This window comes from Habropoda laboriosa, unplaced genomic scaffold, assembly GCF_001263275.1.
Source record: "Habropoda laboriosa isolate 0110345459 unplaced genomic scaffold, ASM126327v1 scaffold67, whole genome shotgun sequence".
Classification (NCBI taxonomy): domain Eukaryota; kingdom Metazoa; phylum Arthropoda; class Insecta; order Hymenoptera; family Apidae; genus Habropoda; species Habropoda laboriosa.
The window spans coordinates 60,754-73,680 of NW_017100242.1; the positions used below are offsets into that span (position 1 = coordinate 60,754).

Genomic DNA, 12,927 nt, shown 5'->3' on the forward strand with positions numbered 1-12,927 from the left:
ATATAGAATATATTTATAAAAAGATATGTACATATAATATGTATATAATTTTAATATAGATTAATGGAGAAAGTGATTTGCACGAATGTAGAGTTAACGAAGTGTGTAGTGTGATTCACGATCGATTTTGGATATCTAGTTTAACGGAGAGACTTTGTCGTTGTTCTGATGGAAAAGAGTGTCCGTGGCAATGGACAAAAGATCTCCGAAATTCATCTACTTCACTTAATAACAGATCGCATATGGAGGTATGTAAAAATGCAGAACTTATATTCGAATTTATATTTAAAATTTCATTTTTAATAGTTTTGCGCTCCAATAACAAACTTGAACATATGTACATATAAACAAGAAGCGATACAAGTGTATGGTAAAGGTGATAGGAATAATTCTTATCTAATACCTCATAACGTAAGTTTAAGTTGCATTTGCCCGGATTCACATTATTGGAGACTTCAAAAATATACATACAAAAAAAATGATGTTATACAAACGTTCAAATGTATAAAGGTGCATTTTCAGAAGTAGTATATGTTTCAATAAATTCTAATAAATGCTTGCATCTATTTTAATAAGTTTTATTTTACTTCTTCTATATAGAAAAGAATGTGTGACACTTATGAATTTTGTGGACACATACGATCTGATTTGTACTCAACATACTACAGGTGTACCTGTCCAGAAAATCATTTATGCATCTTCAAAGACAGTAATAAAGAAAATGTTCAAGAACTACTTTATTCTGGTTCTGCTTATAAAGGCTATTGTCTTCCATTTAAAAGTATACTTCATAAATAATTATTATACAAAATAACATTTAAGTGTAAGACTTAATAATATTAGAAAAATTCACCAATATGAAATACTTACCTGTGAGGACTGTTCACTCATAGCTTTCAAAGTTGGTAATAATTCAACTTGAAATCTGTCAGGCCATAAAACTCTTGTTACAAGACCAGCCCTTAATGCTTCACTAGCTGTTAAAGTTCTCCCACCCAATAATAATTCACTTGTCTACAATGTAAAAAATTTAATATATTCTATTTGTTGTATAAACACAATAAATGTACATTTCAAAAACGTACTATAAGAAAAAAAGTTGCTTACAATTGCACTTCCTAAAATATGTGACAGAGTGAAAACAGCAGCACCTTCAGCAATTTGGCCTAATTTTCCATAAGGCGTGCTGAATGTGGCTTTATCACTAGCTATCACAAGATCAAATAGAGGCAACATCGTTACTCCAAGTCCAACTGCAGCACCCTGAACTCCAGCAACAATAGGTTTGTTAAACGATGCTAAACACTTAATAAAATCTCTGAATACAAAAAAAGGAGCTTTTTAATTAATTAAACATGTGCAATAACTTTGTAACTTTTGTAACAATAATAATTACGTACTTAACCGCATCTGCCATTTCTTGGGCATGAATCCGCCGTTCTTCCTTATTCGAATGTAACAACATAGATAATTCGATACCTTCGCAAAAACTGCTACCTGTTGACGTTAACAAAACAACTCTACAATCATCATCTTTCTTGAGAATTGATAATGTTTCACGAAATTCTTGAATCACCTAAAAATAACGAAAAAATACTATATACTTGTAATGAAGTAGTAAATATTAAATAATTAGCTCCATAATTCAGATACCTGAAGAGTGAGAGCATTTCTTATTTTTGTTGAAGACGATGGTGTAAGTATTAATTGTACAAGATTACCGTGTCGACGAACATTTATTTCTTTGTTACTGAATTGACTTCGAGTTTCCATTTTTGTTTTATTATCCGACTCTATCTTAATGGTACTTGCTGAAAAATAGTCGTATTTAGTATTTTATGTTTTAAATAAAACTGTAATTAAGTTATTTTGAAATCATTGCTTTCACCTTTATTTTTACGATTTGCCGCTGAATTTCCAGAGCGATTCCCAGCATTAACCACTGATAAGGCATTTGCAGCTTCTGCAAGGCAGGCTGAAAGTTCATCTTCTCCTTTGGAAAATTCTTCATTGTTATCTGTTTCACTTGTTTTAGCAAATGTAACTTTGTTCTTTGTAGTTTTCTTTGTCTTTGATGTTACCTTACCTGTTGTTGTACCATTCGACCGTGTAATTACTTTGCCTGAAGCACTACCGGTTTCGTCTGTTTCCAGTTGCTTGGCATTTTTTTCAGTTTTCTTTGAATCTGATTTTTTATTGGGTCGTGCAGGAAGAACCACTATATCTTCTATGGTGTCAGCAACAGTACTTTCTGTGTCACCTTTTTGTACAGCCTTTTTTTTACTTTTCTTAACATTTGTTTTTTCATCCTGTGAATGTCTTCTCTTTGTAGATCTCAGTGAATGAGATCCTCCTTCATCAACTTTAACTCCTTCAGTTTTTTCAGGACTGTCAATACTAACTCTAGGACTTCCAGATGCACTGGAAAACGAACTAGAAGAATGTCTCCTGATTATAACAGATGCATCTGCTGCATTTCTTATTTTTGCAGGTAAAATGAACTCTTGAGATGATAAATTCATTGGTTTTGCTGATACAACTTGATCTCCAATTTTCTTATCTACTTGCATATCACTTAAGTATATAGAAGTTCTTTTAGATCTTGGAGAAACTTTTGATACACCTCCTGTTGATGTACGTAATCTTAAAACGGCATTACGTACTAATTTTTTTCTAAGCTTAAGTTCGCGCTGTACCTTTTGTATGTCCATAACTTTTGCTTGAGATTTAGTGATGGGAACTAATCTTTTCTTGTCGGGTTGTTCCACATCATATAGTAAATTTACAACTCCTTCATCTTGAAGCAATCTGTCTATTTCATTTATAATCTTTTTTTTTGGTTTAGTATCTCCAGCATTATTTTCCGTTGATCGTTTCGACTTTGCCACTACTTTTGATCCGGATTTCTTTGATGATGTGTTCAATTTTGCTTTTAAAGCAGCAGTTTTTTTATTGGGAGACATATTTTGCCTTAATATTTTTTTCACCACTATATTTCTTTTAGCTATAGGTTGTGATCCTTTTTTACTAAGAGTTTGTTTTTGATGTTTTAACGGTATATTTTCTGGTTTATCTAAAGTTGTGTCCATTTTATTATTATTTGTAACTTGTTTGTTTGTTACTTCCTTAGTTATTGTGATATCAGCCTCAGTATTTATATCACTGACAGGTAAAATAGTCTCTTTAGGTACATGATTCTCAACTGTTAAGTTAGTATCAACTGGAATTTGCAATTCACTTCCTTGTGATTGCTTTTTACTTAGTGAAATTTTACCTTTATATACTTTCTGATATTTTACAATATTCAGCAGTTGTTCATGTTCTCTTGCTTTTTCTGTAAGTTTTCTTTTTCTACCAGATCTTGATTCATCTGCTCTTACATTTTGCACACTTACCTCTGTATTTTTTTCTGGAGTATGGGGTTCAACAATTGAGAGAGATGATGTAGGAGTGGAAGGTTTTGTATCTTTTACAGATGGTGTAGCTTCATCTATTATATCAACATTAACAATTTCTTTTTCTGTTATAGATACAAATTTTTCTTCCATATCCTTGGATGCTTTAGGTTTAACTGTTTTTCTCTTTTTTGATACACTTTTTTTGACTGATGCAGCAGGTAATTCCAGAAGTTGTTTTAATGCCATTTCTCTTTCAACTAAGGGATCAAGTTTTGGTGGTGTGTTATGACCACTTTGCTCCATTTTTATTGGAGATTTTCCTTCTTCTGTCAAAGTTGGTGGTTTCAAGTCTGACCAATCAGGATCAACATCACCTTCCAATATTGCTAGTAATTCTTTATTATCAGGATTGCTTTCGTTATTAGTTCCTGTGTTAGTATTATCTGTTATCTTTTTATCACAATGAGTAGATGATTGGGTAGTAGATTGAGGCAATGGTATGAGAGCTGGTAAAGAACTTGCTGGACCACCTGCTAATTTACTTGATAATCTCTGAGTGAGTTTCTTAACAAAAAATATATCAGGTCCAGGTGGTACATCTACAACTTTTTGTTTTTCACGAAATCGTTCTTTTAATGCTTCTGTAACCTCAGCAGGTGAAGCTATTTGGCTAATTAAATGACGTCCACGATTAACAGGCATAATTTGTATTTGTGATGATGATGTTTGACTAATGGAAACTGAATCATGTGCTGAATCTTTTATCAATTTGCCAAGATTTTGTGATACAGAAAAACTTAGTCTGTCCTTAAGTGATGTCTTTATACTATTTAAGGCAGGTTGTTTCTTTACAGTTTGATTGTTATCTGTTTGTTCTTTTGAAACTTGCATATCTTTATTTTCTTTGACAACACCTGTAACTCTTTCAGTATCTGTAACTAGCTCATTTTTAATACATGTAATTTCCTCTTCAACAAGCACAACTGTGCCATCTTCTATTGTTTGTGTTGTTATTCTTGCATCATTTAATAAACTTTTCAATTCAATTTCCACAGTATCTGACACTTTAGATGCTGACTGATTATCATCCTCTGCATTTTCATCACCCCAATCATCAAAGATATCTTGAATTACACTTCTTTTCTTAGTTGTGTCCACTTTATTTGTTTCACTTATAGATATATTTCCTTCTCCTACATTGGATGTAGGTGTGACAACTTTAGCGTGAACATTTTCATTTTTTACATTACTTTCTTTTAGGCTATCACAAATTTCAGTCTTGCCTTTTCCAGTTACTTTTGTTTGTTCTGTACCAATATTACTACACTTCTCTTGCATTACTTCTTTTTTAATATCAACTGTATTACTACACTCCTCTTGCATTACCTCTTTTTTAATATCAACTGTATTACTACACTCCTCTTGCATTACCTCATCTTTAATATCAACTGTATTTCTACACTGCTGTTGCATTACTTCTTCTTTCATATCAGCTGGATCTTTTTCTGAAATAGCACGATTTAGAACTTTTTTATCTCTTTGCTGACTACATGTTTCTGGAATTTCTGTATCTACAACTTCTGTTGAAATTACTTCTATTATAGTTCCATCACTTTCTTGAGTATAGTCTATCAAATTAAATTCTTCATTCACAATTTCAGTTTTCTTCACCTCCTTCTCTTTCTCTGAAACATCATTTTCATTGGAATTCACTACAACATCCTTTTCATGTACAGTTAACACAATATTTTCTCCTGTAGTGCCATTTTTGCAGTGCCATTCATTAACAGGCACAGTTTCAACAGTCAGTACCATAATTTCTGAATTACCATCAACTAGCTTAGACAAATCTGTACCTGTGTCTGTAACATGTAATGATTGGTCCTTATCTTCAAAAGTCTCGCTAAGAGTCTTAATCAATGCTTGACACTGAACACTTGTATCATTAGTTTCATCTATGTTTAACACTGTACAAACTTTGTGCTTTTCATGTTGTTGTTCACCTTCATCTGTATTTAATGTTTCATCATTGCTTGAAGCTTTTGTACTTTCTTTATCCAAAGATGTATTTTCTACACATTTTGAATAATTTGAAACTTCAACAGATTCCTTTGCTTGGTTTTCTTCATGTTCCTCCTCATTCCTTTTACATTCATTATCATTAGTTTGTGTGTCATTATTTATTATTTCTTGTTCTTCATCAATAATTACAACATTGTCTAAGCTTTCTGTTATTCTATTATTTTCGTTTTCAACTTCTTCAGTTGAATCCGTTATATCACATTCTTTTATTGGCAAAGCATCTTGAATTATATTATCTGTACAATCTTCTGATTTATTTTCTTGATTTTCAGCAACATTTTCCACAATTCTTACATCGTCAGTATCTAATCCTGACTCTAATGGAGGAGGTAAATCTAATGCTATCACTGATTCTAGTTTAATAATTTCACTCTGTACTTCATCTACTTGTTCCATGGTAAAACATCAAGATTGTTACAATTATTTAATAAACCATGGATTGTCCTGTTAAAGAGAAACATGTAGTGTTAATAAAGCTTAGAAGAGTAAGGAGAAAGTGGTTAATTAAAAACAAATAAGTATTAATGCACATTAGTTGCTTGTTTCCATTAAACAATTAAATTTAAATTATGAAATCTGAAAACCAATATATCTAAAATCTCATTTATTGAACATAAGATAAAAAATTTTGAAAGCTACCATAACCTTATTTTCACTCCTCGATCATACATAAACTTTTATTTTTTCTTCGCATAAAAAAAAAGTTAACTTGTAAAATTTGAATAGAAAAGTTCGAATAGAAATGTAAATTTTAAGAAGTAAACTCTTGATTAAAAAATACGAAAGTATGTTTTAACAACTTAGTATTTCGACATTTCTTAAAACGACAATAAATAATACACTATACGATAATTTATAAAGTGATATAGTTAATTACATTGTCCTATAATAATATTACCTAACAAGTTTCAGTTAAAGATACTTTTTTTACGTTGTTACATTATTTAACAGTATTTTTGTTAAATACGTAAAATGATTCTAATGGCAGAGTAAAAAACTTACCAACCAGGACTGCTGTATCCATACCGTATAGATTCCAACGAAAATCACACATTATTTGAATTGTACAACAATTGTTTTATGATACCAGATCTTTATTAATCAAATATCTTACGTAAATTGCACCCTTATAGATCTTAGATGGAAAAACAATTACTTCCTCAAATCCAAACACAATGTTTACAAGAATGAAGTCGGAGGTTCGTACTGCTGTCATCAATTTAGATACTCTCCTTTAAAATTTTTTTAATGCAATTAATATCCTTCCACTTAAAATGCGAAGTTTTGGTTTAGAATTAAAATACGTCACATATTCTACGATCATATAATGAAAATATAAATTTTGTACAACTATGATCAGTAGTTGCTAGTAATTAAATAAGCAAGATTATCATTGGCACGTATGCACTAGCATTAAAATGTGACAAATAATTAACTAGAAGTGAGTAAATAGTTTCTCCTTAATTTTAAAGCGTGGTACATAAGTAAATACCTATACTGAATTAGTAATAAACGAAACTGATAATAAATTGTCGTTAACATATGACTATTATTTAACAGTGAAATAAAACTGTTCAATTTACAAAAAGATATTGTTTTTCTTTAAATTTCTAATGTATCGATAATAAATTTATTTACTTTGAATATAAGTATTAATTACTCGTATTTCACAGACTTACATATCGTTTGTGCTTATAAGGTTGCCTATGTAATAATTACTATGTTAATCTGAATTATTAATTGTTTTATTTCTATTAAACTGAAAATAGACGTTATTTTTAATAGAAATTTCTTTTATCGATAGTAGATAAACACTTATTTTAAATAATAAGTTCACTTACGCGCCGATAGATGACAGTGAAGTAGTTTTCTATAATGTTCGTTTCTTTAGATTCGTGGTGTAATGAAATGTGTATTTTTGTAATAAAATAACCAATAATAAACGTTTTACCTTTTAATATTAATGTTCTATCTTTATACCATTATTAAACTATTTTATTATATGAAATTGTAGTTCATTCCTTCTTACACAGATGGTATACTTTAGCGAGGTTATATGCATGGTAAAAAATATTTATCGGTCGAATGGATTTAATGGTTCGTCTGATAATTGTGATAAAAGCAGATAGCAAAGGTTACTCGTTTGTATAAACAGTATTATTCGCGCTTGATCGTTAAAAAGTACAGATTCTACGTAGAAGTCGTTACATACATAACCTCTAAAGAATTCCATTCTTTAAAATTTCGTATGTATAGTGGTTCAGGAACGCGTGAAAAACGAAATGTTTTCAAAAATTGTTGTCGTTGGTTCCTGTATGATTGATTTTACTTGGTAAGTGATAATCCGACTTACCATTAGTATTAAAGAGTTTTCTTTATTTTTCTAGCGTGGCAATAATAATTGATAAACGATAAGTTTATATTTCACGTGTTGCACGATAAATAAAAGATTTCGTATTTTAGATGGGTAGTGAAGATTTTATTAGTGATATTAAAAGCATAAATAAAAAATATGAATTGCGTGTAGAAGAATATAAAGCTAAATATAAATCACTGTCCAATTGAAAAAGAAACAATCACATACCATTTCTTCCATTACGGTGAAAGTACATTTATGTTTTAGTTTTTCTTCCCGTTTACCAAAACCTGGTGAAACAATAATTGGTAAAAACTTTGAGATAAAATATGGTGGTAAAGGTGCCAATCAGTGTGTAGCAGCTGCCAAACTTGGTGCCTCTGCAGCAATTGTTGCATCTGTACGATTTTTTCGTCTTACTTGAGTTTCTTATGAAAACATTATACATGACACAATGACCTTATCTATCTTTCGAGCAATAAATTCGCATCCAACTGGTTGTAATAAAGTGTTTCATACAGTTAGGTTCCGATACTTACGCCCAAGAGTACTTAAAGATATTTAAGAAGGAAAATATAGATGTTTCTCACGTTCAATTACAAGAAAACCAGCACAGTGGAATAGCACAGATTACAGTTGCTGACAATGGTAAGTGACTATCTCGCAAATTCCAATCAGAATTTACTTTCGGTAGAGAGAAAAAGAAAAGAGTACAGTGTTTGAAATATATCAAATTCTCCGTGTGAAAACTGTATAATTTTAGGCGAGAATAGTATAGTGGTCGTGGTAGGCTCGAACGCGTCGTTAAGTCCCGAGCATGTGGATCTCGCGGCCGATGTGATCAGGAACGCAGCCATTTTATTGTGTCAATTCGAGACACCATTAGAAACCACCCTGCACGCTGTGAAGCTTCACAAAGGATACGGTTAGTGGCGCGTCGCACATGTTTGTTGCTCCTCTATGGAAAGATTAGGTTACCTACAGAGAAAATGTAACGTGTGCAATAGGTCTGTCGATCGTGAATGGTGCGCCGGCCGCGAAAAATGTTGACTCAGCGCTGTTGGAACTCTGCGACATATTTTGCGTCAACGAGACCGAGGTATCTCCTCGAATTAGATCGTTCTGCATATATTTCAAAGTCACGTAAAAACCCATTGAAATTAAGAACAAATAATCGTCAAAACGAAAAATTACACAACGTGACTAATCATTTCTTTTTTCTTTTTTCTCCACTCGAATAAAATAAACTCGTGCATTTATAGGCTGAAGTTATGACCGGTGTGAAGCCTCTAGACCTGTCGAGCATGCAGCAGGCTATTGAACAACTGTTGGATAAGGGCTGCAACACGGTGATTCTTACCGTTGGAGAAAAAGGAGCTGCGTACGCGTCTAAGAAAGACAAAACAATCAAAATGATCTCTACTACTCCTGTCAAGCCTGTAGACACTACAGTACGTTCGTTGATTATCTCTTTAATATTCAAATATCGCTGAATCTTCTCTTTCCAATATTTCTAATTTTTAGTTACTTTTAAATTCGATAGATGGGGATTCTTTCTTTCTAACCTAAAACTGAAATTTCGAATATTTGTAACTTTTTAACATTTGAAAATTTGCCCTTTGTTGCTGCTTGCACACGCACGTTTATTGGTGGGGGATATTCGTGCTTGGCAATTAATTTACGAGGTAAAAGAACGACAGTCCGTGGAATCGTATCGCTAATATTCACGATATATGCGCAGGGAGCTGGAGATGCATTTCTGGGCGCTCTTGCATATTTTAAAGCTTATCACCCAGGGCTTTCGATGGACGAGTGCATTCGAAGAGCCTGCGTCGTTGCCACGGAATCCGTGTTGAAATTCGGTACACACGCGAGCTTCCCAACCAGGAGCAACCTGTCGTCGGATTTGTTCGCTTGAATTATCCTTACGATTCTCCACTCGATCCCCAATCTTTCTTTTTCTTCTTTTCGTTACTACTGTGTAACGTGTCCCGTACGAGAGAGAGCACACTTTTGCCGTCCTTTGTATTTTGTTAAGTTTGATGACAATAAAAAGTTTTATGGAAGAAAAACAAGAAAAAAAGAAGTGCGATCGTTCATTTAGCGGAATTCATCGAAACTTGTTCGCTTATGCATAATTCATCGGCGGCTTACCGACTTCGATAATCTCCGACAGAAAAGGAAAATATTTGTATCGTGCGTGATCAAATTTTTTATTCGTTGCTTCTTCATTTCGAGTAACATTTCAATTGATTAATTACGAAATTTCACATTTTCCCTATCTTTTTTCTTTTTTTTTTCTTTCTGTAAACCGTCAGCTTACCGTAGAAATGTACCACTGTCGGTCAAATAGTTCGGAATCACTGTGTACTGTAAGTTACACAAAAATTTCTAGAAAAAACTATTAACGAATTTCTTTTTTCATTCAAATCAACGGAGATAAGGTGAAGTGTTATCGATCTCCGCAACGTCAATTTCAAATTTACAAAGAATCGGTGGACAAACTAACGGCCCGCGGGCCCGCATTTCGCCCGTGCCCTTACTTACTTGACCCGCAGCTATGCGGAGGAGCGGTTGTCTCCACGTCGATCCTCTTCGATCGAAGGTGACGAGAGATTCTCTGCCGATTCCTCCGCTGCGTCTTTCTTCAGCAACTCAAGTACCCTGCGTTGCTGAGATGCTGACGAGCGGGACGGCAAGCGGAGTGTAAGTCGCTCCCTCGATTTTTCACCGTTTCCGTGTGTCCGGAATAAATCTACAATTTTCGGTATTTACCTGATGAATCTATTAATTCTGGGTCTTTTTCCACAGATAAAAATTGAAAAAATTCGACTCCGTACTCACTTTTGCATAATAGAAACGAGTCGCCTTGGAAATTGCACTGCAATTGAAGTTCTTAATTAGTTTCATGGAAAAAGATATATTTACGATAGTGAACGAATATTGAATTCGATACACGCAGCTTGTAACAAACTTAACGTTAAATTTTCTAAGATTTTGAATTTAACATTAAACATTTACAATTACTCGTACACTTTTCGTCTGTTGCAGCAATATTTTCGCATTATCGATAAAAGAAGGCAGATCGACGTGAGAATTATTTATTTGCACGATGGATCGAATGAACGAGAGACATAAATTTTAGCAGTTCTTTATTGGAAACCTACGCAGATTGCTCCTTTTCGTGTTACTATTTTAAGAAACAACGATCGTAAACAGAAGAAAGCGAAGAATCCTTGCAGCAGGATTAAAAACACAAACGATACTTCTTTCTCTCGTTTCTCTGACACATCTCGCATAGAGTATAACGTCGAACTGCGTAATAAGTGGACAATTATAGCAGAATACGCAAAATACACGAAAGCAACGTCACAGACTCATTCATATTCATTCACAGCGTTGTTTTTTAAGTAACTCGACAGATTCTATGTTCTCCTTAACGCGCTATAATTGCACAAACATCCGCGGTCTAATAAAATCTCGATACTAGCAAGGAGAAACTAGGTAAGGTTGCAATTATGCAGCCATTGATACGCGACATCAAAACTCCACTGTACACAGAGAAATTCTTCCAAAAATGTGAAAAATTCTCGTTGCAAAATCCAGAAAATAGAAGAAGAAACATATCGTATCTCTTAATACCACCTCTCTGCTTCCTCCACGTTGTTTCTGCCAGCTCAGAACGGCACGCTTACTCATCACACTTAATTAAACACATTCAAAGGATAAAATCAGGATTATCGCTGCTGCAACTATTTCTCTAACTAAATCTACAAAAAACAAATCACAAATCATCGTCGGCGTTCGCCAGGTCTCTCCCTTCCCATTCCGCCTCGCCGTGACAATGTGTCCGCGGGATTCACCGTGGTGGCGAAACGTCGAGCACCAAGAAGAAGCAGAAGAAGAGAAAAATAAAGACGCATACGCGTGTTACAGGAGTTGCGTGCACGCGCGCGCGGAAAACCTACTCTACGAGCACACGTATCGTCTTTACGTAAGATAAAAGAGCGAGCTGGCTGGCTGGCTGGCTGTTCCCGAGTCCATGGTTGTTCAGGACGAGTTAGCGTGACGTGCGAACGCGTCCAATTTCCATCCACCGTTTCCATAATCTGTAAAGCAATGCAGTATCGGATAGAAAAGCACCGGCACTTGTGCGTTAAACTCGTCATTGGTTTGGTAACCTGCGTACACAAGCCTGCAGGATAAAACGTGTCGCGCGTACATGTACTTGCAGACGTCAAATGCCAGATTGGCTAGGGAAAGGAGTTTACGCGGCTAGGCGATAATACGTACGTCGTTCTGTCGCCAGTTATTATCCCATCATCGAGGCCATCCCCGTTGCAGGATTCTCGTCCACCTCGTCGTCTCTCCCCTTTTTTTTTTTTTTTCTCGCCGACACACACGGTTTTCCACGAATCCAACACTTAAAGCCGTCACTTTTACAAAGATTTTTCTTCCTCCATAGATAGACGGTGACGTCTCTACTGTCCGGAAAACACCGCGTGGATTTATACTTCTATCTGTATTTAAGGGGACGCGCGTGCCAGAAGAGCGCCGCGACCAACGCCGGAGGGAGGAGGAAACGGTTACAGAAGAGGGCCCCCGTTCGTTTGAACGTTTCGCCATTGACGTCACACACCACGCACTTCTCCGGCGTGTGAGACACGAAGAAAGCATCCACGACGAGGACTAGGGGGGCCGCGTTGGTACGCGGTGGTTTCACGATGGGGGGAGATTATTGGCAATACCACTTGTATGTTGTGGTGGTGATGCCACGCGGTAAACCACCCACGTTTTCTTCACGTAACATTAAAAATCGCGCGCGGTGAACAGGGAACATTCAGTTTTCGAGAAACCGGCAGGAGCAACGAAGCTTCCTAGGCTTCCTCCACCTGGACAGGAAACTCCGTTCCTCCCACTTTATCGGGTCCACGTCGGATTTCTTCCTTCTCTCATTGTCAGTAGAATTCGAGCAACTTACAGAGACACTTCACCTCTCCATAGAGAGGTATACGGTCGTTGTCTCTCTCTTCTCGCCGGTACTCAGATCATCCTTACGAATCATGTCGTTGTTCGTCGTTGTGCTTCTGT

At 35.0% G+C, this 12,927-nt stretch overlaps 2 protein-coding genes across 2 annotated transcripts in view; one reads left to right on the forward strand and one right to left on the reverse strand.

Moving 5' to 3' along the window:
* Positions 1-5,876, reverse strand: part of LOC108571971 — a 6,795-nt gene extending 919 nt beyond the window's left edge. Inside the window, exons 1-6 of the mRNA XM_017934137.1 lie at positions 4,724-5,876; positions 1,883-4,693; positions 1,654-1,811; positions 1,401-1,576; positions 1,108-1,318; positions 871-1,014 (exon numbers count right to left, since the gene is read on the reverse strand). Of these exons, the coding sequence (XP_017789626.1) occupies positions 871-1,014; positions 1,108-1,318; positions 1,401-1,576; positions 1,654-1,811; positions 1,883-4,693; positions 4,724-5,876 (4,653 nt within the window). The remainder of the gene's footprint in view (positions 1-870; positions 1,015-1,107; positions 1,319-1,400; positions 1,577-1,653; positions 1,812-1,882; positions 4,694-4,723) is intronic.
* A 1,836-nt stretch (positions 5,877-7,712) lies between these two features.
* On the forward strand, positions 7,713-9,754 carry LOC108572021 (ribokinase). Its single transcript, XM_017934201.1, has 7 exons — positions 7,713-7,812; positions 8,104-8,236; positions 8,358-8,484; positions 8,600-8,761; positions 8,844-8,935; positions 9,099-9,287; positions 9,578-9,754. Exons 1-7 carry the CDS (start codon positions 7,763-7,765, stop codon positions 9,752-9,754), a joined length of 930 nt encoding a protein of 309 aa, XP_017789690.1. The 5' UTR covers positions 7,713-7,762.
* Positions 9,755-12,927: the final 3,173 nt, after the last annotated feature.